The sequence below is a fragment of the Echiichthys vipera genome, assembly GCF_963691815.1.
Source record: "Echiichthys vipera genome assembly, chromosome: 10".
NCBI lineage: Eukaryota > Metazoa > Chordata > Actinopteri > Perciformes > Trachinidae > Echiichthys > Echiichthys vipera.
In genome coordinates this window covers 12150205-12178092 of record NC_139835.1, presented here as the reverse complement: position 1 = coordinate 12178092, position 27888 = coordinate 12150205, and the positions used below count along the sequence as shown (strand labels likewise).

Sequence of the window (27888 nt, the reverse complement as noted above, 5' to 3'; positions counted from 1 at the left end):
GCAGCGATCTAGTCGGGTAATAAGGTACTATGAACTCTTTAAGATACGACGGAGCCAGACCAATAAGAGCTTTATAGACAAGGAGAAGGATTTTAAATTCTATTCTAGATTTTACAGGTAGCCAGTGTTAAGAGGCTAATACAGGAGAAATATGTTCTCTTTGATTCGTTTTAGTTAGTACTCGCGCTGCAGTATGCCTTAAATGTATGCAACCTTTTTAAAAAAAAATACAAGCAGTAATAAGCAACACATTTTGTGTACATTGTTTTTGATCTATAACATCCCGTCTTCTCTCTTTTCCTCGCCTTTTTATATTTTCTGTCGACTGCAAATAATGGTCCTTTTGGAACATTTCAGCTTTCTTTTTCTCTATACCCTTTTGGAGATCCACAGTATAACTCACTTTGGTATGTTTTCTGTCAACCTTCTTTCACCCTCCATTTTGTTTGCCACAATCTCTACCATTTTCCAATCCCCTCCTTCTCTTTCTATCCATTCCCCTTCATTTAACAATGTTTACGATAGTGCTCATTATCTTCCCCTCTCTTATTCCTTCTGTCACTGCTGTATCTCATCCTCCACAATATGTCTCTGCCTATGGGGAGGCATTGGGGCAGGCTGGGCTATGGGTCCTAATGATGGTGCTGGCTTCTATAAAAAGCCTGCAGGCGGCTGAATCGATATCTCCTGTTGTCAAATTGCACCTTACCCAGAGAGAGCGACTAAAAGATCTTGAGTTTCTTCTGGCGGCTGTGTCTGAACCTGGCATGTGTGTGTCTCTTGAATCCGTGTGATTGTGAGTGTGAAATTCTCTGGCCACAGCAGGACCTTGTCCTAACTGCCGTTAACCATCTTGTTCTTCTAGGGGAGAGAGGAGTAACATAAAAGATATAGGATATGAGATGTCAATTTGTGCAGTATTTCAATCTTTTATTGCTCTATATAAAAACTTAAATGTAACTGAAGGGGGTGCCCTGTCTGAAATAATAAACCACTTAGCCTTGAGCAGAAATAAACTAATACTAAACTACTCAAAAAGAGAAGTTGCAATCCTACATATAGCTTCTAAAACAGGGTGAAAGAAATCTAACAACAATTACAGCTCTCCCCTATGAGGCTGCCTCGCAAATAGTTGAACAAAATCTGGTAACAGTACCTTTAAAGGTGCAGTACTCAAAATATTGAAAAAATAAATCAGTGTGGGCTGGGATTTCCTCCTCACGGCTCTCACCAGAGTTTTATTGACATACAGAGTCTTGTGTTCCCATTTGTTAATTAGGTTTTAATAATTTTTGATGCTATAAAAACAGGATGAAACATCATGACAGCTGTCTACATCTATTTTGGTCGAGCTTGTTCATGGTTGGGACTTTGGGACTTTTTTGGGATGACACTGACTACTGTGTTTCAGTACAAGAATGTAGTTCTGTAGATTTCTAGTGGTTCCTGTTCCGAAAACACTGTAAAACTTACAGACCTAAATCTAGTGTTGCTTACGTAAAATGGCACAAATGAGGTACACACCAATTGCATTTCAATTATTCATACATCCCAACTAGTTATGGCTTGTTGAAGGACAGTTACACGAACAAAGCTTTATGGAATCAAAATATGTAAACCTATTAAAACAGTTAAAAGTAAAACAAAAGAAAATATTGAACTTTTTCTAACATTGACAATATCAGTGTGCATTGCAGTCAGCCACAGTGTTTATCTTCTTTCTTCCATTTGGAGTTGTCTATGCCAAAAATTTAAATTCGATTGTGGAAGCTACAATCATTCTTAGTTCAATGAGTGCCACTTCTCGAACCGGATTTTTGGGGACAGATTCATCCCAGGGTTATCTGGACTCGCTCTCTCTCGCTCTCTCAGTTTGGAGCATTTGCAGTCATTTTATTTGACCTGTAAGAATCTCTTTACAGCAGACCAGCTTCCGGTAGACCAATTGTATTGCCTCAAAGCAGGTTATCGGCAGGTTAATACTCATTGAGCTGCTCGTTAAGATGCAGCTAAGAGTGTGCAAATGGTGTTCAGCCTAGGCGTGTTTGTGTGTGTATAAATGTGTATGCACAATAGTCATTCTGAATACATACAGAATGTTGTTCTTATCAGAGAGAATTAATAATCCATCCATCATCCGCAACCACTTATACCTGGTAGGGTCGCGGGCGGCTGGAGCAGGTCGCAGCGAACAGTGAGCGTGAGGACAGGACAGCAGTCTATTGCAGGGCAAATAGAGACAGACCGAGACAGACAACCATTACCAACGGACAATTCAGAGTCATCAATTAACCTAACCCCTGCATGTCTTTGGACTGTGGCGGCCGGAGAACACGGAGAGAACCCATGCAGACACAGGGAGAACATGCAAACTCCACCACACCACCATGCCGCCCCTGAAATAATAATTCTCCAGTGATAAAACTCATGCTGTTGCAGCATCTAAGCTAACCTCTTTAGGAGCCGCCATTGTTGTATTGAACGATGTATTGCGTTGTCGTCGTCGTCGAAATACTGAACCATTTACGTATTTCAGAAAATATTGTACAGCAAATAATTCAAGTTATGGTACAGTTACTGTGAAATAACTAATAGCCCCGAGTATAATAAAGGAAATAAAAGTGCATTACAGGAGGTTAACGTATATAAAGGGTCAGGAGAAAATGCAGGCTTTTTAATAATGACATGTTAATCACCATTTTTCAACATGCTTGGCGAATGCAAATCAGCTAAACCTTTATTCAATACAGATTATGGCCTATGTGTCCTTGACTGGAAGAGAGGGTAAGCAGAGAGCAGATGTGCCTAAGCATTTTAATCACAATGATGTGAAACAGTCAACCAGTCAACTACATGCACATATATTTAAATTATGAGAGCTTGAGAAAGACAGATGCCTTCTCTCTCTGTGCTATTCACATCAGATGCGAGCAGTTAGGGGAGGCGTCTGTATGTGTTAAAATACATATTCACAGGGTCATCTTTTTACCAGACCATTTAGTGTGATGGATTTATTTATTTCCAACTTCTAAAGTGGGTTGTTAGTTATGTTGATTAATTAAAGATGATCTTTTATTGAAAACAATTGAAATGATCCACCATCAAAAACAAACAAGTTCCAGCTGTCAGCCGTCCTCTCTCTGTTGGAGCAGTAGCTTAAATTTATGTCAAAAGCCTTTCTCAGTAGTAGCAAGAACAGCTTAACACAACACTGTCAACACGAACGTGAAAGATACTTCCATGCTACGGTAAACACTCTTTCCTTGGGTCAAAAAGACACATTTGGGGGTTACTCATGACTTAGTCTACACCAATACACCTTAAGTCCAGAGTTAGCTGACTAAGAAAGGAATAATACCGATCATCTAGCTAGACAGATGGAAAAATCTGCTAATGACAGTCTTTTTATCTGGGTAATTAGATAGTCACCAGCTAAACGTGAAAGAACAGCACTTGGCTAGTTTTGTATACAATCAGGAGATTTAGAGCTATTTGGATGACGTCCAGCCTGTTCTCATCCCAACTAGTCATATACGAATGCTTTGTCGATTAATTTGACCACACTGCATATCTTCTTTTTCAAATACCAATATTTTCTCTTTCAAACTGCTGCCTGTGCTGTGCTTAGCCTGCGACTTGAGTTGTGCCCAACTTGTGCGGGGGGATAGGACCCCATTAATACCTGCTTGCAGGTCTAGTTATGTTTATGTTTGTTCTCGCACTAACAGCATGCAAGGCATGCATGCTGGTGTGTGTTGCCCTTAAGGTGGCTGTAATATTAGATTAGATTGCTTATTGTGTGGTCACTGAATGAACAATTTTATTAGCAAAAGTAGCATACATGAATGCAACCAGTTCCATTACGTTTGGTGTCAATTGCCTGTTGCAAGATCCTATTTTTTTCCCGTCTTACCACTGAGTTGGTATTTTAATAATGTTATTTAATATAAACCCATATTTATATACCGAGCTAACATGATATCTACATATGTCAACATAGAGTCTGAGAAGGTTCTATGTATTTTTATTAGATCTAGATAAGGTTAGTAAGTAGGTAAGTAAGTCTTGTCTACAGCGTCACCTACACATAAGAGATCAAGGCCATTTATGAGACTGTGGTAGATCTGTAATTTAACTCTGCTGGAAGAAAATATCATAGAGTGCAAAAGCTGTATACATTATGTACCAACACAAAGAGTCAAGCAGCAACTAACACACACACATGCACACACACAAACACACACACACACACACACACACACACACACACACACACACACACACACACACAAACACTGTTCTGTATCCACTTCTGTTAGATGTTTATACTCAAATCTAAATAGCCCACACACACACACACACACACACACACACACGCACACGCACACACTGTTCTGTATCCACTTCTGTTAGATTTTTATACTCAAATCTAAATTGCCCAGCTGTGTCCCCAACGCTCCACCAGCATTATTAAACACACACAAAACAGTTATTATTTACACCCCCTTCACACATGTACACAAACACACACACACACAAAGAGAGGGAGAGGGAGAGGAAAAGATACGGAGGCAATACAAGAGTAATTGTGATTCATACAGTATGAAGGAGGGATTGAGAATCTGGATGGGGGAGATAGAATCAGAGAGGATGAGTGCATTGCAGGTAGATTAGATTGAGAACATCTCTCACCAGGATCAATTGAAGAGAAAACCACTGTGGTGTAATTTTGAGGAATTGCACTTTAATCGAGATTCAGGTTAAATGTCAGCGCTTTGAACAACAACCCAACCAAGAATAATAAAACCACTGCTTGTAGAAAAACATGCCAGCATCTGTAATGCCATCCAGGGAGTTCTGTCACGCTTTGAAGCCTGGATTTGAGTTTACCAGCAGCTTCTATCTTGGAGCCAGAAAATCTAAATTTGGGCTAAGGTAAGGGCACCAGGACTGAATTGTGACACCTAGGTGACCACTACAGCAATTCTGATAGACTGAGAGTCCTTTACAGAGAATATAGTGTATTTATTTATGAAATCACCTTCATATAGCAGATTTTGGCCGTATTGCCCAACCCCTTACGTAACGTGAATAAACTCTACGGAACGTAAGGTGAAAGGACGAAGTCGAACTTTAATACATTAACTCATCCATGAGCATTATTTGTACGTGAGTCAAGCCATCATAAAAAACTTATTTTGGACCCTATTCTCATGTTATATTTTATTTTTTATTTCTTTTAAAAGGTGAGTGCTTGTGTTTTTTACCCTCTTACTTTTTTGAAACTTTCTTGTGTCAGTGATAGAGGCAGGGATGTTTACTGTTGACTAGGGATGCATCCATCCGATATTCCGATCGGATAGCGGTCCCGATATTGACAAATGGCTCGGGTATCAGATTATGAAACAGATAAATGGACCCGTCCATCAAATGGTCGCGAGAGGGGCATGTGCAGCATGCCGGTTGACTCACAGCCAACACCAGCAACAACATGGAGCGAGTAAAGACTCAGCTGTATGGAGGTATTTCCCCTAGTACAGTGAAGTGAAATCTAGAAATAAAGATACAAATTATAACTAACAGAATACTCACAGCTACTGTTTGTTATTTAACTTAATTTATTCTCAGCTGTTATATTTAATTTTAAGAAGTTTAAGCCTTTGTACAATTGTTAATTTTAATAACAAATGAATAAATAACAATTCAGTACATTTGTATCTATGTGACAATATGTTACATTTTGTTTACAAAGTTAGGGAAGTAATGTTTGAGTCAAACCTGATGCCTTTAGCCACTTCCACATGAGTTAATACACTTAATACACTATACATGTGAGGTGTATAGTGTATTAATTCAACAATGGTATCGGATCGGTATCAGCCGATATGCAAAGCCTAGGTATCGGTATCGATACTGAAAAAGTTGGATCGGTGCATCCCTACTGTTGACTATACGGGACTCTCACACAGCCTCAAAATGGACTGTCTTGTCGCATTGGCCACCACAGTGTGGCTTTTCACCGCAGCCAACTGCATGTTATTTTGGCACCCCCATGCAGCTTTCACTGTCACAGCCTACCCTGGTTCAAAATGAAGGGGAGTCAGTGGTAGTGATTGTGTTTTTGGTTTGTTAGGTGATCGTGACATGTATTACTCAGCATTTTTTGTTTGAGATTCCGGATTTTGGTTTGTTGTTTTGGATAGCTCACACTGAAGTATTTAAGTTTCTTATTTTTGGTATAAATACATTTGTATTATGCTTTAAGCCTTTTTGGGAGTCGGAGAATGTTTTTTTATCCATCCTTATGTTGTGCCCCTAAATTCACCTGGACAGGGGCATAACACCACCTGATCTCGTCTGAATGGCCGCTAAGGACAAACACAGTCTTAACCACAAACACTGTGCTAATGGGAGATGTGCTCCGTGTGTTATTACACTAATCAAGCTGTTAAAGCTGAAAACACTTTGCTAGCCATCACATCACACCACATATCCAAGGTGTTTTGACAACAAAATGTATTTATATACTCTGCACTTACTCCTCACTTACTTTAGTATCTTCTGGAACATATGGACATAGCTAATATTAGTTGTGATATTTTAACAATTAGATATCCATACTGTTATAGATTTGGTAAATATCAGCCAGTGTCTCTCTTCCATCCACCTCCATATAAGTGTTGTGGAGCTGACAGAGCAGGATGAAAATACCAGGTGCCTGTTTCACAAAGCAGGTTCAAAAAACTCTGAGTTTAACCCTGAACTCTGAGTTGATCTACTCTGAGATAGGAAACTCTGAGTTTTCGGTTCCAGAACAGCAGATTTGCGTTAGGTTGACCAACTCAGAGTAGTTTGACCTGGAGTTAAGCGCGTGCACCACAAGTAAAAAAAGACAGCATCAATGGAGCCCTGATTCGATGAGTCACCATGGCAACGGGGAAGCGAAGGGCTACGCTACCACTGCAACTGTAAATATTAATGCGCTCATACGGAGAGTTTGAGCAGGTTTACACCGCTGCAGCAGCAAAAGAGAGAGAGACGGTGCTGGAGAACATTGCGGCTCGGGTCAGTGCATAAGTTTAAATGTAGTCCTGTTGCAATCACAGTAATATCACAGGGGAAACTGCTTGAGTGGTAGTCTATTAATTTATTTAATTTAAGTGCAACCCCGCGGGGGAGAAGCGCAGCTTAAGATGAAACATAAAAACATTTTTCAAACAGGTAAAACCTCAGCACAGTCTCATGGTGACGCCTCATTTTGAGCATGTTTTACATCGTAAAGTAAATATTACCGTAAGTGGCTGTTTTTTATACAACATATCAATGTTGAAAAAAACGCAGCGCAACACACAATATCTGCTGTGATATGAGAGCATTACTGGTTGTTAATGTTGGAAATGTAAGGAGGGATGAGATGGACTGTGACATGAAACGGTGTTGTGCCGTATTCAGCCCCTTCGCATTATAGGTGATATTCTGGATCAGAAGGCTATATAGGAGTATTTTATATACCAGTAACCCAACTAAAAGCACACACTTTTGAACCTATGAATTGCAAGAAAAGCTGGGATTATATTTAGGAAACGCTAAGTCAAATACATTCAACTTGCTCAAAAGATCCATTTCATTCATTTTGTAATTATGGCTGCAGTATATTAAGGACGTCTATGCGCGGTCTGATAATCATCTCCCGACCAATATTTAATTCTCTTTGCGAAATGCGTCACCTTCATTCACGGGATCGTTATCAAAAGGACATGCCATGGTAGTGTAAATATTCACCACTTAATATAACTTCTAATGTAGGCCTACTGAATGACTTTTATACGTTGTATACAAAAACTCCCGTTTGCAAAAAAACGCAGCGCAACACACAATATCCGCTGTGATATGAAACGGTACCGCTCAAAAAGAGAATTGCCTGGAAATGCAAGAACATCTATAATCAATAGTTTGATAATCATCTCCCGACGAATATTTAATTCTCTGCGCAGTAATGCTGCACCTTCATCCACGGGATTGTTATCAGAAGGACACGCCATGGTAGTGAAATAGTCGCCACCTAATATAACTTCTAATGACTGATGTTTGCAGTGATTTTCTGAAAAAACAGACGGAACTATACTACGCCAAAACTCGCCTGCTGACTGAATGAATGAGGAAATCAAACACCGTGTGTGGCTAAAAGGGGGCGGAGACAGAGAGAAACTCAAGGTTTTCTGAGAAAAACCTGGTCCCGACCAGGTTAGTTTCAGAGAGCATGTTACCATGGTAACTGACCGAGAGGTTAAGTTACCTCTCTTTGTGAAACAGGCTAGAGTTACCCCTCTGTCTCTGGTTTGAGTTACCTCCCTTTGTGAAACGGAAAACTCAGAGTTTCCCTCATTTCAGGGTTAACAGACTCAGAGTTTTCACTAAACCTGCTTTGTGAAACAGGCCCCTGGTGACGGCAGAAAAGTCTGTCAGAGTGATTCAGCTGTCAATGATGGAACTAAAACCAGACAATGCAGATTCCACATGACTCGCTACATGGCTCAACTATAAAGACAGAGCATTGTTGGTCACAGGTCTTTGATAGTCTGATTCAAGATTAGTACTGGATCGACACTGTCCCTCACAACCTAAACATCTGTCTTTACTTGTCATTTCTTTTAAACTACTGTGTCGTTAATGTGTCCAATGTCACTGGCATGTTGTTGACTCATTTAATGCGATTAAGACACACCACAGTAATTGTGAATTACATAAAGGATGTGCTGAAGGGCTGCATTTTTATTCACTTAGTCATCTATATCAAAGTAACCATATATTTTAGCTTTTTATGCTTGACTAGGAATTGGGCAGTGCCGTGGACTGGAATATTTTTCTTGATGTTATATTCGATTTAAAGCATTGTTTACAGACGGGCTTTGTGATGTCCGTGGGCTTGCCCTTACTATCGTCAACGTGATCCGTGCGCCAGAACTCATGCCACCTTCAGTCATGTCTGTCTCGATCTGTGAGTGACTGTCACCATGAAACTACGCACACTCAGCAGCAGGCAGTGAGTAAGCAGAGAGAAGCTGTCCCAAAAATCTCATAAAGTACAGATACTAATAAAATGTGAAATAGTATTGTTTTTAATGGGGGATGTGTTCCCAGCGCACTGTAGCAGATTGCCCTTAATGTTCTTTTGTTTGCGTGCCAGTCGGTGTTTAATCAGACAATTTAATGGTTAGGTTGGTTTTGAAAGTTCAATCCCCACATGGATAAATGAATTAGTATTAAAATGCGTTAAAAATCACCAGACAGAAGGATCACAATTATACAAGCAATAATCAGAGCCACAGCTCCTACAGAAACAGTCCAAAGTTAAATCAAAAATCACTTTATGGTTTCAAGCACAACAAAATAAAGAAAGAGCGCCTGCTAATATTATGGTAGGGGAAACACTGATGTTAATGTATGCTGTATCTGATTTCCCTGTTCAAGCCATGAAGCAGAAAAACCCTCAGATTTAGAAGTGATGATTCTTGCTGTGTTTCCTCCACTAGTCTGTGGAACCAAGGAGGTAGAACTTTATTTTTCAGATCCATTTATTCATCAGATCTTTATGTTAGATTGGATTGGCTGTTCAATATGAAGAACTCACTATTTCTTTTTTTTTTCATAAATGTAACATTACCTGGCAATCAGATAATCTGTTGATTTCCCATGATTAATAAGACCTCATAACATAGTTAGAAAAAGCCCACCACTGTTTTATTATCAACCAAAAATATTTTTACACGTGGGGTCTGCGCTGTCTGCCCAGGGGATTCACTTTGAGACGGCCACTCAGTGTGGGAGGATGCCGTCTACATGCATATCCTATGTGGCGGAGCCATGACCGACTCAAGGTCGGCCTGGAAGGGCCTGGGATTAGGGTAACTTGTTGCTCCAACTCTGCAGCACCCCTCTCTCGGACCTTTGCCACTCCCAGTGCCGCAGACTTAATGCTTGCTGCACTAGTGCTGCATTCACATGAATTCAGGCGAACGATAGACGGTAAATACAATTTTATTGGATGACAGCAAGAAGGTAAAAGTAGGTGAAGCCTTCAGAGAATACCTACAATGGTAACAGTAGAAGGCATTGCTTTGCAAAGTTGAACTATTTTAACTTTTAACCTTTCTACACAACAGAATTTACAACTGGATGTTTCGTAGCTCCCTCATACAAGGAGAAAACGTGGGCGATCTGGACGAGAAGCTAATGATTTTGGTGTCTATCACCGCTATATGATCAGAGCTTGAAATCCTACCAAGATATGATGTTAATCATACAATAATATAGGACAATCCAACAATTTCCCATTTCAGCATTGTTTCCTGTCAGCTGGCAGAAATACAATGTTTGTCTCTTGTATGGGACTTTGTGCTTTTGACAGTGTCTTATGTGTTTTAATGCAAAGTGTGATGGGAATTTGAATGTGATGTGTACAAAGACTCGCCTGTCAGAGAGAGAATGATCCAGACTGACAGAGAGATGATTATAGTCTGTCGCCAACCATTGCCCTTGAAACACACATATGCGCACACACATAGACATACACCCAGTGCCTCACCCTTAAGTGACTGGACTCAAATACTCATTGCATTTTAATTGATTCCCCTCCAGGTTTTCTGGCCACAGTGCTGATCTGTTGATCTTAGCCTTCTAGAAATAACCACTGTGTTTCCCTCCATCCATCCATCTCCAACTATTTGTCTCTATTGGGGTCGCGAGGGGGGCTGGAGCCGATCCCAGCTGACATTGGGCGTGAGGCGGGGTACACCCTGGACAGTACGCCAGTCTATCGCAGGGCACATAGAGACAAACAGAGACAGAAAACCATTCACACCAGAGTAATTGCCTAAAGGTAATTGTGTTTCCTTCCCTGAAAATTTGAAAAAAAAAATCAGGCATTACAGCATTCATTTCTTTTCAATCGAAATGTTCAGAAACAAATGACACTGTATACTTTATGTAAACTGAACTCTGGTGCGACATTCAACAGAACCTCCTACTTAAATGACAGAATAGGTAATTTGACAAGGACTCCAAAAACTACATACAGTATATGACCATCAGAGAGCATCAGTGACAGGTGCATGTTGTGAAACGATTGCAGTCTTAAACACGTGGTTACCGTGAATCGAAATAAAACTACTTGGTTAGGTTTAGGAAAAAAGATCATGGTTTGGGTTAAGAAACAGTATGTTTTATTACTTGCTTATTACTTAAAGCTGGAGGAAAGCAAAACAGTGCCAGGATATGAAGTGGAGTGAGCCCTCCTCTTGCAGTCTCATTCACTCTCCCCTTTCTGTCCTGCTCCCCTCCCACCTCTGACTTTCTACAGTCTTGTCTAGTCTACAACTAGTCTTGCATTACCAGACCTGTCTGCACAGCATGTACGAACACTAGGCATTAATTTCAACTAGATGTCGTATTATAGCAGCATCTCTACTGTCCTGTTTTCTTAGCAGACTTTTAGGCCTGTAAAGCTCTTTGACAAGAAATACTGTGGTTTGAGGCTCTAGTTACAAACATGAACACAAATTGACCTCAGCTTTGCACCAATTGCTATGGTTAGCCAAAAGATAAATCATTGGCAAGATTTTCTCTCCACCTCTGAAATGTTATTTAATCCTATTTTATACAGTCTGTAGTTTTATTGCATTTGTCAGGCTGTCAACTGTCCTGTGCTTGTTTAACCCATCCTTCCATCCGACCTCCTTTTTTGACATGTGTATTAATAACAGATTTTTTTGTGACATTTATAGGTTCAATATTTTACATTTCAGATATAAAATAACAAACATAAAAAATAACACAAAAATTATAGGCAATATTATTTTATAAAATGAGAGTGTAACAAAAAAGATAGATTAATACCAGATTGACTAATGAAATTATAAAAAAAAAAAAAAAAAAGGTTTCCTTGATTTAGTGAACAAACAGAATTTGGCTCAATGGTGAACCCATATTTCTGTCATACTGGCAAACTTGACAACATCCACTTTACAGGCTAGCAAGTGTTCAGTCTTAGATGTCAAGAATTGTTTGTGATTATTTAGCATCTCAGTGAAAACGGTATGTTCTTGGTGCCACAATATCACAGTATGTTCCATTGTAACCTTAACTTTATTATCACAATCCAAATCACATCCATAGCTTTAACTATTCTTTTAGAGCACAGAGCAAAGTTTTGGTGAGCAGGCACATGGAGAACTGAGATGCTGGGTGTCAGATCCGTGGAAAAGAGGCAGCAAATTCACTCTTGCTGATTAATGGGGCTCAGAGGGCGGACATGCTGCTCTACCAGAAACATCTCTAAATGCACAGTTGGGAGCAGATTTTGTCACTGCAGCGTGGGTAGTACATGCAGATGAATGGCACCCTGCCTCCCTTCATTAACTTTGCCTGGAAGTACTATGCCTTCAGTCATCAATATACAATCTGATCACCAATTAGCACAAGCCTATATAGCACCCACCCAAATCACATTGTCAATATTGGCACTTTGTAACACACTCATAAGCCACCATTGACTTGTTTTTATTCAAGCCTCTTGTACTGGAAGTCACCCACCTTCTGGATTTTTAAAGCCGAAATACTTATTGACTGCTTGACTAAGTGGACAGGCCTGTTGCTTGTGCTCAGTATATTGCCACAGGTCAAAAAATGATTTTTCTCTCAGTATGGTGACTCAATGTGGGTGTATGAGTACAAAAGGCTTCTCTCCTCTAAGCAAGCTTGAATGTTTGATATTAGATTTTTCCCCCCTTTTCTTCTTTTTCTTCCCTCACTGCTGTAATTCAGTCAATTTGGATGGGAGTGAGAAAAAGAGACAAATCAATTGAGAAATTCGTATTTGAACTCCTTTTACCAGCAACAGTGGTTGTCTGTGCTTTTGTTTTTGTGTGCAGAAGCAGTCATCTGCTACATAATACAACCCACTGCCCTTTTTAAAACTTTCTCATTCTCATGGACTTTGGTCTTTCCAACAACCAAGAGAAAATATATTGATTCATTAAATAAGAGAGAAGAGACAGACAGACAGATGGACAATGAGAGACAAAGACGGACACAAAGACAGACGGAGAGACAGTCCCAGAAATACAAGCAACCACAACCACTAAAGTAGAATAGTAGACACAAGCACAGCTAAGGTCATAGAATATGACAATGATAATAATTATGGTGGCGAATATGATCAGTGATGAGTAGTGGTAATAACAGCTGTGATACAATGAGATATATTACTGATGATATTTTTATGGCTATGAATGATACAGACATAGCGGGGAGAAGCTCAGCGTATCAGGAAAAGTATTATCCCCGGCAGACTAGGCCTATAGCAGCATAATTCCCCCGTTTCCTGTCTATCTTCAGCTGTGTTATAATAAAGACAAAAAGGCCAAAAAGTCTTTAAAGAACAAACAAAAACATACATTTTTTTGTAGTGTGACAAACTCAAAGTAGTTTTGAAGCATTAGAGGGATCTGAGTATATATTGAAAATTATATGTTTAAGCTTTAGATAACTGATTGTTATATTATGAAATACATTGTAGATATAGCCCTACTTAGCCTCCCTGGTAAAGTCTACTCCAAGGTCCTGGATTGAAGAGGAACAATGCAGATTCTGTCCTGGACGTGAAACAACGGACCAGCTCTTCACTCTCACAAGGATCCTGGAGGGGGCCTGGGAGTATGCCCATCCAGTCTACATGTGTTTTGTGGATCTGGAGAAGGCATATGACCGGGTCCCTCTGGAGGTGCTGCGGGAGTATGGGGTGAGGGGGTCACTTCTGTGGGCCATCTAATCTCTGTACACCCAAAGCGAGAGCTGTGTCCGGATCCTTGGCAGTAAGTCGGATTCGTTCCCGGTGGGGGTTGGGGTTGTCACCAATCCTGTTCGTGATTTTCAAGGACAGGATATCAAGGCGTAGTCGTGTTGGGGAGGGGTTGCAGTTCGGTGGGCTGAGGATCTCGTCTGTGCTTTTGGCAGATGACGTGGTCCTGATGGCATCGTCTGTCAGTGACCTCCAGCACTCACTGGATTGGTTTGCAGCCGAGTGTGAAATGGCTGGGATCAGGATCAGCACCTCTAGATCTGAGGCCATGGCTTTCAGCAGGAAACCGGTGGATTGCTTACTCCAGGTAGGGAATGAGTTCTTACCCCAAGTGAAGGAGTTCAAGTACCTCGGGCTCATGTTCACGAGTGAGGGGACGATGGAGCGTGGGTTTGGCCGGAGAATCGGAGCAGCGGGGGCGGTGTTGCAGTCGCTCTACTGCACTGTTGTGACGAAAAGAGAGCAAAGCTCTCGATCTACCGGTCGATCTTCGTTCCTACCCTCACCTATAAATGGGTTTTCTCAGGAGGGTGGCTGGAATCTGCCTTAGAGATAGGGTGAGAAGTACAGCCATCCATGAGGAACTTGGAGTAGAGCCACTGCTCCTTTGCGGTGAGAGGAGCCAGTTGAGGTGGTTCTGGCATCTAGTAAGGATGCCCCCTGGGCGCCTCCCTCGGGAGGTGTTCCAGGCACGTCCAGCTGGGAGGAGGCCTCGGGGAAGACCCAGGACTAGGTGGAGAGATTATATCTCTCCACCTAGTCCTGGGCCCCCGCGACCCGACCCCGGATATGCGGTTGAAGATGAGATGAGATGAGATGAGATGAACTACATACCACATCGAAACTACATGTATAAGTTTTGCATGCAGGGTAGGTCTACAGTAAGTACAATCAAACCTGAATGCACCCAAAAAGGTCCTCTGTGTAAAACAAGTGCAGCCATGAAAAACACTTCTACTTTTTATTTTGCCACTTTTCTTTCCCTTTTTATTTTATTCTTCTTTTTTTGTCAAAAGTTAAGAATTACTTTGAAACAAGACTGAAACTGAACTTTTGCCTAGGGTCATAGCTGTCTTGAGTCTTTCCTCCTCAGTGCACCTGAGATCTGTGGCCTGGTTCAACAATTGACCAAATCAGAGTGCATGGCTGCTGCTGCTGTAGATATGATAATTCAGTCTAGCAACACTGTCTGGATGTGATTTTAGAGTACATTGTGAAACTGAAATGAGATGTTTTCACTCTGCATACTATCAGTCTGTTTGATTTCTGATTGAGTGCTCTAGCATATCTGCAATATCTAAAACATGACTGAACACAGCTAGTGTTGTTTGTGTGGAATCAAAGCTTTATATGTGTTGTGCGCATGTGCTTGTGTGTGCATCGGCTGGGAACTCTGCTGTGCGCCCTACAGAGAGCAGAGAATTATAAACACAGGACCATGTAGAGACAGAAATTACATGCTGTCGTGTAAATAAGATAAATTTAGGGGTGCACCAATTGCAATTTTGTTGGCCGATCCCAATTGGCGATTTTATGGAGAGTTTATACTGCCAATACCAATGTTTGCCAATTCTGATACCAAACTATAAAATACAATATATATATATATAAAACAAATTAGGATAATTATTTGAGAAACTGATTTCTTAAATTTGAGGTAGTCTAAAATAGATAACCCATCACAACACAGAACTGAAGGCACCTTTTAAGTAATAAAAAGTGAATAAGCTAAAAGAAAATGCAGCAGGTCATGTGATCTTAAAAAAAGAAAAAACAACATCCTCCATATGTAAATAAAATGATTTGTACTAAAGTACTTTTCCAAAGGAAAAAACAAAGATGCAACAGGTAATAGCAGCAATTGAAGGACTAGCAAGGAACATTTAGGTTGTTGTTGTAGTCAGAGGCTTAATGTAGTGAACGTTTTTTCTTAAAATCTCTCCACTGCACCTTAGTTTATTATGTGTTTACATTTGCACTACAATTAGTCTGCTTATTTATTCATTTTATTTTTTAAGTATCTTTTATATTGTATTTCTATATTACTGTTTAGATGTGTCTGTGTGTAATGCTGCTGTTACACTGCAATTTCTCAGCTTGGGATTTTCTTTATTTCTATTATATTATATTCTATTCTATTAATGAGAAGTATCTCTGCCTTGTCACCTGACAGGCAGCTCTTTTTCTCATCTACCTGTTTCTGTGTTTCATTGTTGTGGAATCGGCTTGTAGCAGGTCAAAGGTTGCACCTGAAATCACGGAGAAGCAAACATGTTTCCCCACCGGTAACTTTAGGGAAGGAGGAGAATTTAAAAGTTCTGTTGTTTCAACATCATCTCTGAATACTGCAGAAGACATATGGTGTATAGAAAAGCGCAGATTCAGGCTACTGATAAATAACGGTACATACATGTGAAACAAAACAAAACAGCTGAACAATTAAATAGTGAAGATATTTTTGGGGAGTTAAAAAAAACAGGAGCAAAAGTGGAAGGCGGCAGACAATGAGACAATGAAGATGAAAGAGGAGGACAACAAGTACTTTTCATTCTAAAAGGCTGCCGGGTTGTGAGTGGCTCCTATTTGGCCAAGAAACAAATATGATGTACTGGTAGGGGAAACACTGATCTTGCCAGACAACTAAACTGAAATATTTGATGTTACACTATCCCCTTGCCCTGAGCAGTTTGCAAGGTGTGGGTAGCTGTTGAGGCCAAGTAAGGGCGACAGAAATTCCTGGAGGGACAAGGCAAACACATCATAAGTTATGTATTGGAAAACTACCGGTACTATATTTCTTGTGCACATGCAATCATCCTTGTACATAAAATGATGCTAAATTTAAGTAAAAGTGGTGCGGTTAGAAGAAAGTAAAAGCTTGTCCCCCTAATTTTTTAAGACAAAAAAATTATAATTGCAATGTCATGAGTACAACTACTCAGGTCAAAGGTCAAGGTCATCCCGACCTCACAACACACAAAACACAATTTTGGCCATACCTCAAGAAATGCTATTTGTAACAACATATCAGACGGAAGTCTAATAGGATAAAAATAATAAAGTGATAATAACCCAAAACGTCAACTTCACTGTGACATCATAATGTTTCTGGCATTATTCAACACCATAACTGAGGAACAAAAGAGGAGACATTTGGTCGGATTATTCTTGAAACTGTGCTGATTGTAAAGATTTTCTGAGCTGCCCGGTTAACGATGTGTATGAAGCATACCACCAAAAATAACCTTGATCCATTTTATTAAATTCAGTCTTCAATACATACATTATGTAAGTCTGCCTAGTTTGGATGTAAATTGCAACTTGACTGGCTGGCGGAGGCAAACAAGAGCAACACAGTAGTTAGAGTTTGGATTTTATTTTAAAAGATAAAATGATTTACTTCTATCACTTATATTTCTGCTTCCAAACTCTAAATTGTAATGGGCTTTACAGGAAATACAAGTTGGTAATTTGACACAGTGAAATATATTTCCATGGTTTTAGTTCATACTGAGTGCCATACAATAGCATTATGACTAAAATGTCTGAATACATTGGTTTAGGTTAACACACAAACCAATGCTTATGGGTTGCAATAAATAATACAGTCATTTTGATCATTGCAGGACTAGTCATAAATGGTTCTGTGCTGTACTTCAAGTAATGTTGGCCACATTGTTAATTGCACCAGGTCCAAATGACTCTGATTCCATTTTGAATCATATCCCCCTCCTGCTGATTTCCACCTGTTTGAAGGATGTGCTTTGAGATTTTACTTCCTCTGGTAACCATATCTGTTTTCTAACAAAAATACGACATTTAGGAAACACACTACTCTTGAGCATGGGCATAATGTTTGAATGTGTTGTTTGGTACACAATGCATTAGGGAATTAATTACTGAGGGGATACAAACACTGCAAGAAAAAAAGCACTGCAGAATGTGTCAGCTTTTCAGAGTGTACAGTATGATTGGTATTTATCCCAGTACTTGTTACCAATCACAAAGGGCAATGTAGTTGTTTTTTTAAAAAACATAGTAGCCTAGGGGTGTTCTTGTTGAACAGCACCACTAAGCCGGAGGTTTGGTACCAGGTGAATATCTTGCACAAACACATACAGTATGTATTCGCCTTGCATTGGTGTGTTATTTATTGGTCTTGTGCTCTGTGTTTTATTGACTTGTGAAGCACATCAGGATGCTTGCTCTAGGAAGATAATATAAATGAACTTTGCTCACAGTACTTTCCCTCTGGCAAACCTGTTGCAGCCACCCTGATCTCGGCAAGAGACCAGCCTGCATTCACAGATTCATAAATCTGTAGATTTATTTTTTTGCTCATTTTAATGAGCCGGTTATCATTTTTTCACCTGATAAAATTAGCATCTTCATTATTTTGGTTAGATTGTCATTATTACCCAGAATTAGAATATTACCTTTACTACAGGATTTGTATGGGTGATAACATTATTCGGCTTGTTCATACACTTATCTGCCAGACTTGAACTATTGCAGTAATACAACAGTACAGCAATAAATCCTATCTATCTGAACATTCAGTTTTTGTTGAACCTGTTTAAGGGTAGTTTTAACTCAACCAATGATCACTGTGTAGGCTGTAGTTTGTAGTGCTGTTGATTATTTTAAATAGCATTTGTATCACAGGTAGAGGTGTTTCTACTGTAACTATTACTTTTATTAATCTAACTATTATTCAGTTACTTCTATAAATAAGTTGGACAATATAGGAACATCTCTACAATCAGTGCATTATAAATTGAATTAAATTAAAATACTTTAAGTGGCAGTTTGAAAGACAACCATTTCTGTCGATTGGATGACATTAAATAGTTGTGTCAGCGCCTCCCTTTTTGTACAAAGTAGCCTTGGGGTGTTCTTGTTGAACAGCACAACTGTGAACAAAGCCAGGTGCAGACAGGTTTTGCTCCTCACCTGTGCTTGCACAAATGTTTCACAATGAACTTGACTTCCACTGAGTTGGGAAGAGAGGCAAAGCAGTGGGGTGTCAGCAATCATCAATCTTCACAATGCACTTTTTTCAAATCCAGCCAGCCTATATAGCTGGATTTAACATTGCAACACCTACCTGCATATATCAAGCTGGTGGGACAAGCTGGTACATCCTCATGGAACCTACAAAATAATATAATCTTTTTCTAATAAGTTGATAAATTGATAACACAGAAATGACCAGAGCAAAGATTTAAATGCAGGAACTATAGTAAGGGAAAAAATAATAATATGCCTTTCATCTTTTGCCTGATCATGCGGTAGGAACAGTTTAATGCATGTGTATCCATCCAAATCACTAACACATAATACATGTATGTACTGCTTTTGCCTTCCACTCTTTTTGTTGTGCACTTCTGTACATTTCCTTGACTTAGTGATGTCATCAGACTGGGACGACCTGGGGTGGACTGCTACTGTCAACATGAGAGCGGAGCAGCTGTTCTTCAACTGCAGTTCCTCATCAATGAGGTAAGCCAGTCTTTATTACAAAAAATATGTAAAAATATATATGGCATCTCTTAAAAGGCAGATGGAACTTTCCCTTTTAATTGTCGGCCCAGATCGAGCGGTTATGCCGCGTTCACTTGTAATCGGAAATCGGGGGACGCACATATAGGGGACGGAGTGGTAGAGAGGTGAATGTGTTTCAATAAAATTTTAAAATGAGCAAAATATAATTAAAATAAATAATTGTCAACACACATAATGACCATGAACGTGACCAGATGGAGGGCTCTCAAAGACCAGGCTCGGCTGCAATTACATCTTACTGCCAAAGAGGCAGCTAGAAACAAGGTATGTCAAATTTGATGGAGTACAACTTTAAGCAGTATAAATTAGTTAATTATTGAAAGAAAATGGATACCTATGTCACCAGTAAATCCAAGTGATGTTTGATATTCAGTGAGACACACTGGCCAGAAATCAAGATCACTGAAAACAAGATTGTTTATCCACTACAGTTATATCAGTCGAAAGAATCTCAGTTAACCTTTTGGAAAAGAAACTGTCGGAGAGATGAAGATCAGCAAACAGGAGCTTGTTGGAGCACCTTGGCTCATATTGTAATCCCATAAATGATAAATTATATGTATTTTTAATATTATGGTTTGTTATCGTTTGTTTTTAAATTCAGTGGATTGACTCAGACATATTTCTTTCTGGTGATGACAAGATTGCCTATGGAGTCAAACATAATAGTTTGAAAAATTTAAATGTAGCCAAAATACTATATAATGACCTGTCAAGAGTAAGGGATCATGACTTACTCAATGGCATTGGATGTTTTCCTCTCTGCCTTTAAAACCATTTTCCCTCACTGCTAGTTTTTCTACTGACAGACCAGTACTACTGTGTGTGAGTTGACAAGTGCTCTGTGTCAGCTAGTTGACTTTCAGACTTAAACATCAGCTTATAGTGTGCTGTGTTTTTATGCCATATTTTGTTGACAAAATACTGTACTGGTATTAGTATTAGACAAAAAGTGGGCCCCCTTTTAAGTTAAAGAGCAGAAGCCAAGTCAAACTGGTCTGGAAGACAATGCTGTCTGTCTCTTTGTGTTTCTCTTTCTTGTTTTTTCTTTATTTTTCCGTACTCTATATTCTTACTTGCCTCTCAGCTCTTTTTCCTTTGCCCACTATATTTCTTCTCAAGCCCACTGGCTCTTTCAGCCCACTTCTCCATCTCACATTGGCCTACTTGTGATGTTTCTGAGGCAAATGGAGGTGGTTGGGCATGAAGAGGGGTGTGCTTGTGTGAGGTATTGCCTTTGTATGTGTGCATGAGTATGTGTGTGGGTCTAATATTACTGTAAGCACTCAAATTCTTGCTTAAGAGTATCTTAGCATTGTGTGAATGCATGCTACAACAATGGGTGGGTAATGTGGGTTCAGGTTTGTCTTGTTTAATTGATGATTATGTAAAGCATGTATTAGACTGACACATTGACTGTATAGTCACAGACTGAATTAACTGCAGCTACTGTGACGCCACCTACTGGTTTGTGTACTACTGTTTTGAGGCCTCAAGTTTGGCATTTTTGGCTGTTGCCATCATGTTTTTAGCTTAGTAAAGGAGTGCCATTGTGGCATTTTGGAAAATAACCCAGATGGCAGCAGCTGATGTGAAATATTTTCCAATTCTTTTTCTTTTTTATTCTTTTTTTTTAAGATTAATGCTCTAAATGTTGAGTACTGCTCCTTTTAAAATTGATGAAGGGGACACAGAAACAGAGACCGCTATTGGGCAATTATTTAAAGTTCATTCAAAAATATGAGAAACGGGGGAAACTTTGTTATCAAATATTGTATATAAAAATAATGCCCCTTTTCCTCTACAATTCCTGAAACCGAGACTATGCATACGTTCTCACCTCTGTAGCAGATTGATTAATTTGTTTTGAGATGAAAAATGTTTTAAGAGCCAAAGAAGTAGAGAGGACTAAGAGGAGTAGCAGGAGAAAGATAGACAGAACAGATGTTAACACATCCAGGCAGCCAGACAGACACCTCATTAACCTTTGACATGACCAAAATGACTTGAGATTGGAGAACAAAATTAGCTCACTGCAGCGGATAAATCAGCACTTAACGAAGTTATTTTAACTGCTGCTCTTTTATGTTATCTACAACAAAAGGGATGTATTGAAACCTGTCACGGAGATTATGTACCATGCCTAAAAGAGTACTATAGACAGTGATTCCCTTTGACCAAACCCATACAGAAGTACACATATATGAAATTGTTCACTGTAACACCACAGAAATATAAGATTAACTTTCAGTTTACTTAACTACTAATTCTTAGGTATTTGAACATAAATACATAAATGCACATAGAGCCATATTCTAGATGTTTTTGGTATGCAATTATCATTCTCCTGGTTGCCTCGCCTGTGTTGCCATGCAGATATCAAGATAGTTATACCATAATGTAGTTGTTGACCCAGCTCTCATTCTTTCTGCCTGTCCCGTTTTCTTTTCTCCTCGTCTAGAATAAGTTCCTTAATAGCTGCTGCTCCACCTCCTCTCAGTCCAGGGGCCCGTTTCACAAAGCAGGTTTAGTGAAAACTCTGAGTCTGTTAATCCTGAAATGAGGGAAACTCTGAGTTTTCCGTTTCACAGAGGGAGGTAACTCAAACCAGAGACAGAGGGGTAACTCTAGCCTGTTTCACAAAGAGAGACGGTAGAAGTTATATTAGGTGGTGACTATTTCACTACCATGGCATGTCCTTTTGATAATGATCCCGTGGATGAAGGTGCAGAATTACTGCACAGAGAATTAAATATTCGTCGGGAGATGATTATCAAACTATTGATTATAGATGTTCTTGCATTTCCAGGCAATTCTCTTTTTGAGCGGTACCGTTTCATATCCCAGCAGATATTTTTGCAAAAGGGAGATTTTTAGTACAACGTATAAAAATCATTCAGTAGGCCTACATTAAAAGTTATATTAGGTGGTGAATATTTCCACTACCATGGCATGTCCTTTTGACAACGATCCCGTGGATGAAGATGACACATTACCGCAAAGAGAATTAAATATTCGTCGGGAGATGATTATCAGACCGCGCATAGATGTCCTTAATATACTGCAGCCATAATTGAATAAATCTTAAATGAATGAAATTGATCTTTTGAGCAAGTTGAATGTATTTGACTTAGCGTATCCTAAATATAATCCCAGCTTTTCTTGCAATTCATAGGTTCAAAAGTATGTGCTTTTAGTTTGGTTACCGATATATAAACTACTCCTATAGGTGGAAACAACAGCCTTCTGATCCAGAGTATCACCTGAATACGCACAACACTGTTTCATGTCACAGTCCATCTCATCCGTCCTTACATTTCCAACATTAACAACCAATCATGCTCTTATATCCCAGCAGATATTGTGTGTTGCGTTTTTTTGCAAATGCGAGTTTTTTATAGAACATATAAAACAGCCACTTACGGTATATTTACTTTACCATGTAAAACATGCTCAAAATGAGGCGTCACCATGAGATTGTGCCGATGTTTTACCTGTTTGAGCAATGTTTTTATGTTTCATCTTAAGCTGCTGCCAAGTGCGCTTCTCTCCCGCGGGAATGCACCTAAATTAAATAAACTAATATGCTCCCCCTCAAGCAGTTCCCCCTGTGATATTACTGTGATTGCAACAGGACTACATTTAAACTTGCGCACTGACCCGAGCAGCAATGTTCTCCCGCACCGTCTCCCTCTCTTTTGCTGCTGCAGCGGTGTAAACCTGCTCAAACTCACCGTATGAGCGCATTAATATTTACAGTTGCAGTTGTAGCGTAGCCCTTCGCTTCCCCATTGCCATGGTGACTCGTCAAATCAGGGCTCCATTGATGCTGTCTTTTTATACTTGTGGTGCACGCGCTTAACTCCAGGCCAAACTACTCTGAGTTGATCAACCTAACGCAAATCTGCTGTTCTGGAACCGAAAACTCAGGGTTTCCTATCTCAGAGTAGATCAACTCAGAGTTCAGGGTTAGACTCAGAGTTTTTTGAACCTGCTTTGTGAAACGGACCCCAGGTGAAAGAAACAAATTCCATTAGAATAGAAACACATCTTTAAAATGATCCTTTGATAACTGTGGAATCAAATGAAATATTGGTTGTTCTAATTATCGGAGGATACGGTTTTAGGGTCCGGGAAAAACTGCAGCAGAAATTCAAGAAATTAATGAGAACATACAAGCTCCACCAAAATAAAACTCTTTTAAACTAATCAGGGTGCAATTATATTACATGGCAACACGAGTCAAATTAAAAGAGATTTATTAAAATCTTGGTAAGGGAAAAAGGTGAAAAAAGAAGAAAATCAATCAAAGCTTGTATTAGGCTAGATATTCTAATTTCCTTTCTAAGTGCCAGATAATTATCAGCACATCCCCATCAGTCATATTAAACATGCCTAAAGAGAAGCATACTTTTTTTACGTAAGAAGACAGGAGTCAAACACAACAGGAGGCAGTAAGTGGAAAATGCTCAAATATTTATGTTCATAAAAAAATAAACATCAATGATATTTGTCATATAAATAAACAAGGCTCCATTGCTCACTTCTCATCCACTCTTGTTTTTACTCTTATTTTTTCGAGAAGATGTTTTCATCCTCCCCTGCACTGTACATACTTTAATCCCACGATTAAGTTTGTAATCTAAAGCTAATTCTCCCTGGACTCCAGTCTTTAAAGTGACGCCCTGGTAGCAAAGCTGCACTGGCAATTTCACTGCAATTACAATCCCCAGAACTAGGAAACCAGCTGACATCATTTGAATAGAATTTTCCTCTCACAGTTTAATCCAATTTTATATGATGTCTATGTGATTTTGCACCAACACACAATGGTTAATTTCAATATATCTACAAGAGAAATGGTTGTCTAAAATTGTACATGATTAGAATCAATTATAAAGTCTATGTAATAATGTCTGGCATTCAATAGTAGTTTAAAACAAAATCATACTTTTATGAGACAGTTTCTCATGAGACAGAGACATTAATAATGTTCATTTGAAGGCCTAAAATAATGTAATTTGTTGAACATTTTCTTGAGTTTGTTTTTTTCATAATTGCATGGCTGGCTTGACAAAGTTATATAAAACTGCAATGACTACATACACATATTTTACACATGATCAATTCTTCTTCTCCTTAGATGTTTTGGGGTCTTGCACTCAGCTCAGCTCAGCTTCCCCTAAAATGTCAACAAAAAAAAAAAAGTGCTGATATATGTACTGCTGTGTGTGCATTTCATTGACTAAATATGCACTAGAAAGCCTTCATCTTTTGTTCAGAATCAGCTACTTATCACAGGTAACCGGTGCAACTTCCTTCCTCATTCATCCCCACAGCACCACAGCGCTTTACACAGTCGGACGCTCAGCTTCTACTGACTTCAATGAGGAAGCGTAGAGCAGGTTGTTCCACTGCAGCCAAACTAGACGCTCATTGGATAAATGCTTGGCTTTGTCCCGCCCATCGGACTCTCAGCGTCTCTGGGGGTCTATGGGGCAGTGGGCTGGCCCGGACGCTCGGCTTCTGCATGATGATTGGATGAGCTGTCTGAGGCGGAATCCTTTTTTGATTGACAGCTAAATGAGCGAATCAGCGATCTTGAAGAATAAACATCCACCGGAGCATTTTCCAAGTGTTTCATTCCGTTGTTCTCACCTAATCCAGAGACTTTACCGATCCCCAGTAACTTTTCTTTATTAAAAACGACTAGCGTTGTGTTTGGCGACTCTGTTCTGTCACTCTGCGTTTTTTTTCCCCAACGAGCAGCGGCAGCTGCGAGCTTCTTTTCCCGTCACCATCACTCACAGGCATTCACACTTCACAGCAGCCTGGCGCAGCAGCTCCAGCTGGGCCAAGGCCGTTTAAGCAGCCTAGCTCTGCTGGCCATTGAGAGGACACTGGTCAAGTCCCTGGAAAAGACGCCTAGTTGGTACGACAAGGTCACAGATCATTTTCTTGATAAGGAACGAAGGGTAGAATTTACATATAAATAAACGAACGCATTTATGAAATGAGCTTCTCCTCCTTGAAAGACCAGCAGCCACCACTGAATAGATACAGTTTGGTTTATTTCAAAAAGACATCTGTCCTCTGTTACTATAATGATGCAGCACTGATAATTATTTTTTTTACCTTTAGGGGGCGCTGGTCACTGCCTGTGCAGATGACACGCTTCACTTGTGGAATCTTCGTCAGAGGCGACCGGCTGTCCTCCATTCACTCAAATTCAACAGAGAGAGGTAAGCATTAAATTAATTTGATAAAACACACACACACACACACACACACACACACACACACACACACACACACACACACACACACACACATACACTGACTGATATTCAATTAATTGTTTAGCCCTACAGCACTTACATATTGAGTCAGTCTAACACATAGGCTTTTTCAACCCACCAATTAAACAAGACACACTTGACATACCGTTGTAGCATTTATGCTCACAACCAGATACACACTGTTGAGATACAGCATCGGCAGCTGTCAGAGCTCTTCCAACAGGAAGGCACATTTAATCAGTTCAATCTGGAAGACATGTGAAGCAGAGTGTTGACAGGACAAGGCCAGCTCCTCTGTCCTTCCTCTGCCTCTGATCCTTTTTCACCTTGTCTGACAAACCTGAAAAGGAGGATCCGCTGGCTTGAAGCTTTTTCTTTTCTGTCTCAGCTGGTAACCCCTTCTGCCTTGTGAGCTACCACCACAGCCTGAGAGCTGTGACTTTCCAGCAGTTATTAGTGGTTACAGCTAAATCCAATTCCTTTGACATGTTTCCACCTAAATCGTTGAGACACATAATCTAGTTTTCACATGGTTGCTACAAACTGGCATCAGTAGAGAGAGCTGGTGAAATATTTTAACAAGGTATTGTAAGAGTGGCCCAGTCGGTCTGGGCATGCAGGCAAATTAGTTCCATCTGCAGTATATTGTATCATTATAGGTCAAACGAACAACATCTGCAAAGGTGTTTGTAATGCAGGATCCATGTAATGGTTCAATGTCATCCTCTGGATGAAGAGGCAGTACCAAACCCTCAGCCAGCTGCTTCTTTTAAGTCAATTAGATGTATCACTCCCTGCTTTGTATGAGTCTATATCCTCTTCTGTAGAATAGCAGCCTGTGGGACATTGTGGGAAGCAATGTTTTGCATGTTACCTGCTCTAGTTCTAGGTTGAACTTTTTAACTTGCTTCTTTGCCATGTTTTTGTCGCATGCCTCCAAGGTGAAAGGGAAATCCAAAAATGGAAAAGAAGAAGAAGTCTTCATGCATTGAAGTAAAAGAGGTCCACGACAAAACTATATCATATATGTCCCTTTACAAACTCTGACACAACTTGAGCGTTATACAAAGTAATTGTTACGGCTGTCGTTAAGTGTTTGTGCATATGCAAAGTAGGATGTGTGGCCTCCTGTCGAGGATTGGTTCGGTCTGGCCCAACCCACTTCCTGGTTCCTGCGGATCCCGATTGGGGTGGCGGCCTGCAGTATTCCCCCACCAATCAAGCAGCGGCTCCAGCCACTTCAGCGTCACTGGTTCACCCATAAATGGCTTTCCAGAGTTACGATTGCGGCACCGTTTCTGTGACTCAGACGCCTCGTGCCTTGTTGTGTGCTTCACTATTCATTCTTTGTGGTATTGTTCGTTGTGAGTTACTGCTCCAGAAATTGGGCCAGGGTAGTTTAACTCAAGTGCATCTCGCTTCGACCATAGCGGTCTTATGTTTGGTAACGCTAGGGATAGGGGTGCTGCTCACATTGTGTTTGGTTTTAAAGGAATAGTTAAGTGGATGATCTTTTGTTTTCCTTTTGTTTCAGCTCAAGTTTTACAGAGTCCTTGTATCAGTTATATTTGTTTATTCCTTTAGCAGCACCCGTAGGTCCTCTCCTTCTGTTGTAGTTATGTATGTTTTCCTTTTCTACCTTAAACTTCATTGTTAATAACTGCCTTTATATTACCAAGAACAGCTGGTTTTATGTTGCAGACTAGTAGCAGAAGTGTTTTAAGGAAAGTTTTTGCCTAAATGCATTTGTTTAGGGAGTACTGAACATACAACTGGATAAATGAAAGGAATGCAAGTTGTGTGAGAGTTTATAAACAGATGTTTTGACATAGTTTTGCTGTTGTTAAATGTGGAACCCTATCAAGACTTTTCTCAATTTATTTATTTTATGTTCACCGTGGAGGAATGCAACGGAAAACTTTCTCCATGCATTTAAGGCAACACTTGGTAATTGATATACATGAGATTCCTTTAAGGGGGGGTTTATAAATTTGTATGATTCACTGCACAATAGTACAATTGTGTCAAGCAGATATAGCTTTATTACAAGGCTTTGTTTACTTGCAAGAAAAGAGGCTTAAAATACTTGACCTTTGTTTGTGAAAAATGTTTCAAAATCTGAGAGATAATGATCAATATGATTGTATATGATTATCTGTTTGATAT

At 39.7% G+C, this 27888-nt stretch overlaps 1 protein-coding gene across 1 annotated transcript in view; it reads left to right on the top strand.

Annotated features, from left to right (window-relative positions):
• The window catches only part of stxbp5l (syntaxin binding protein 5L), a gene marked incomplete at both ends in the record, with an annotated part of 158317 nt that overhangs the window by 54520 nt on the left and 75909 nt on the right, over window positions 1–27888 (top strand). The window contains 2 exons of the mRNA XM_083920978.1: window positions 19279–19360; window positions 25565–25665. Of these exons, the coding sequence (XP_083777104.1) occupies window positions 19279–19360; window positions 25565–25665 (183 nt within the window). The remainder of the gene's footprint in view (window positions 1–19278; window positions 19361–25564; window positions 25666–27888) is intronic.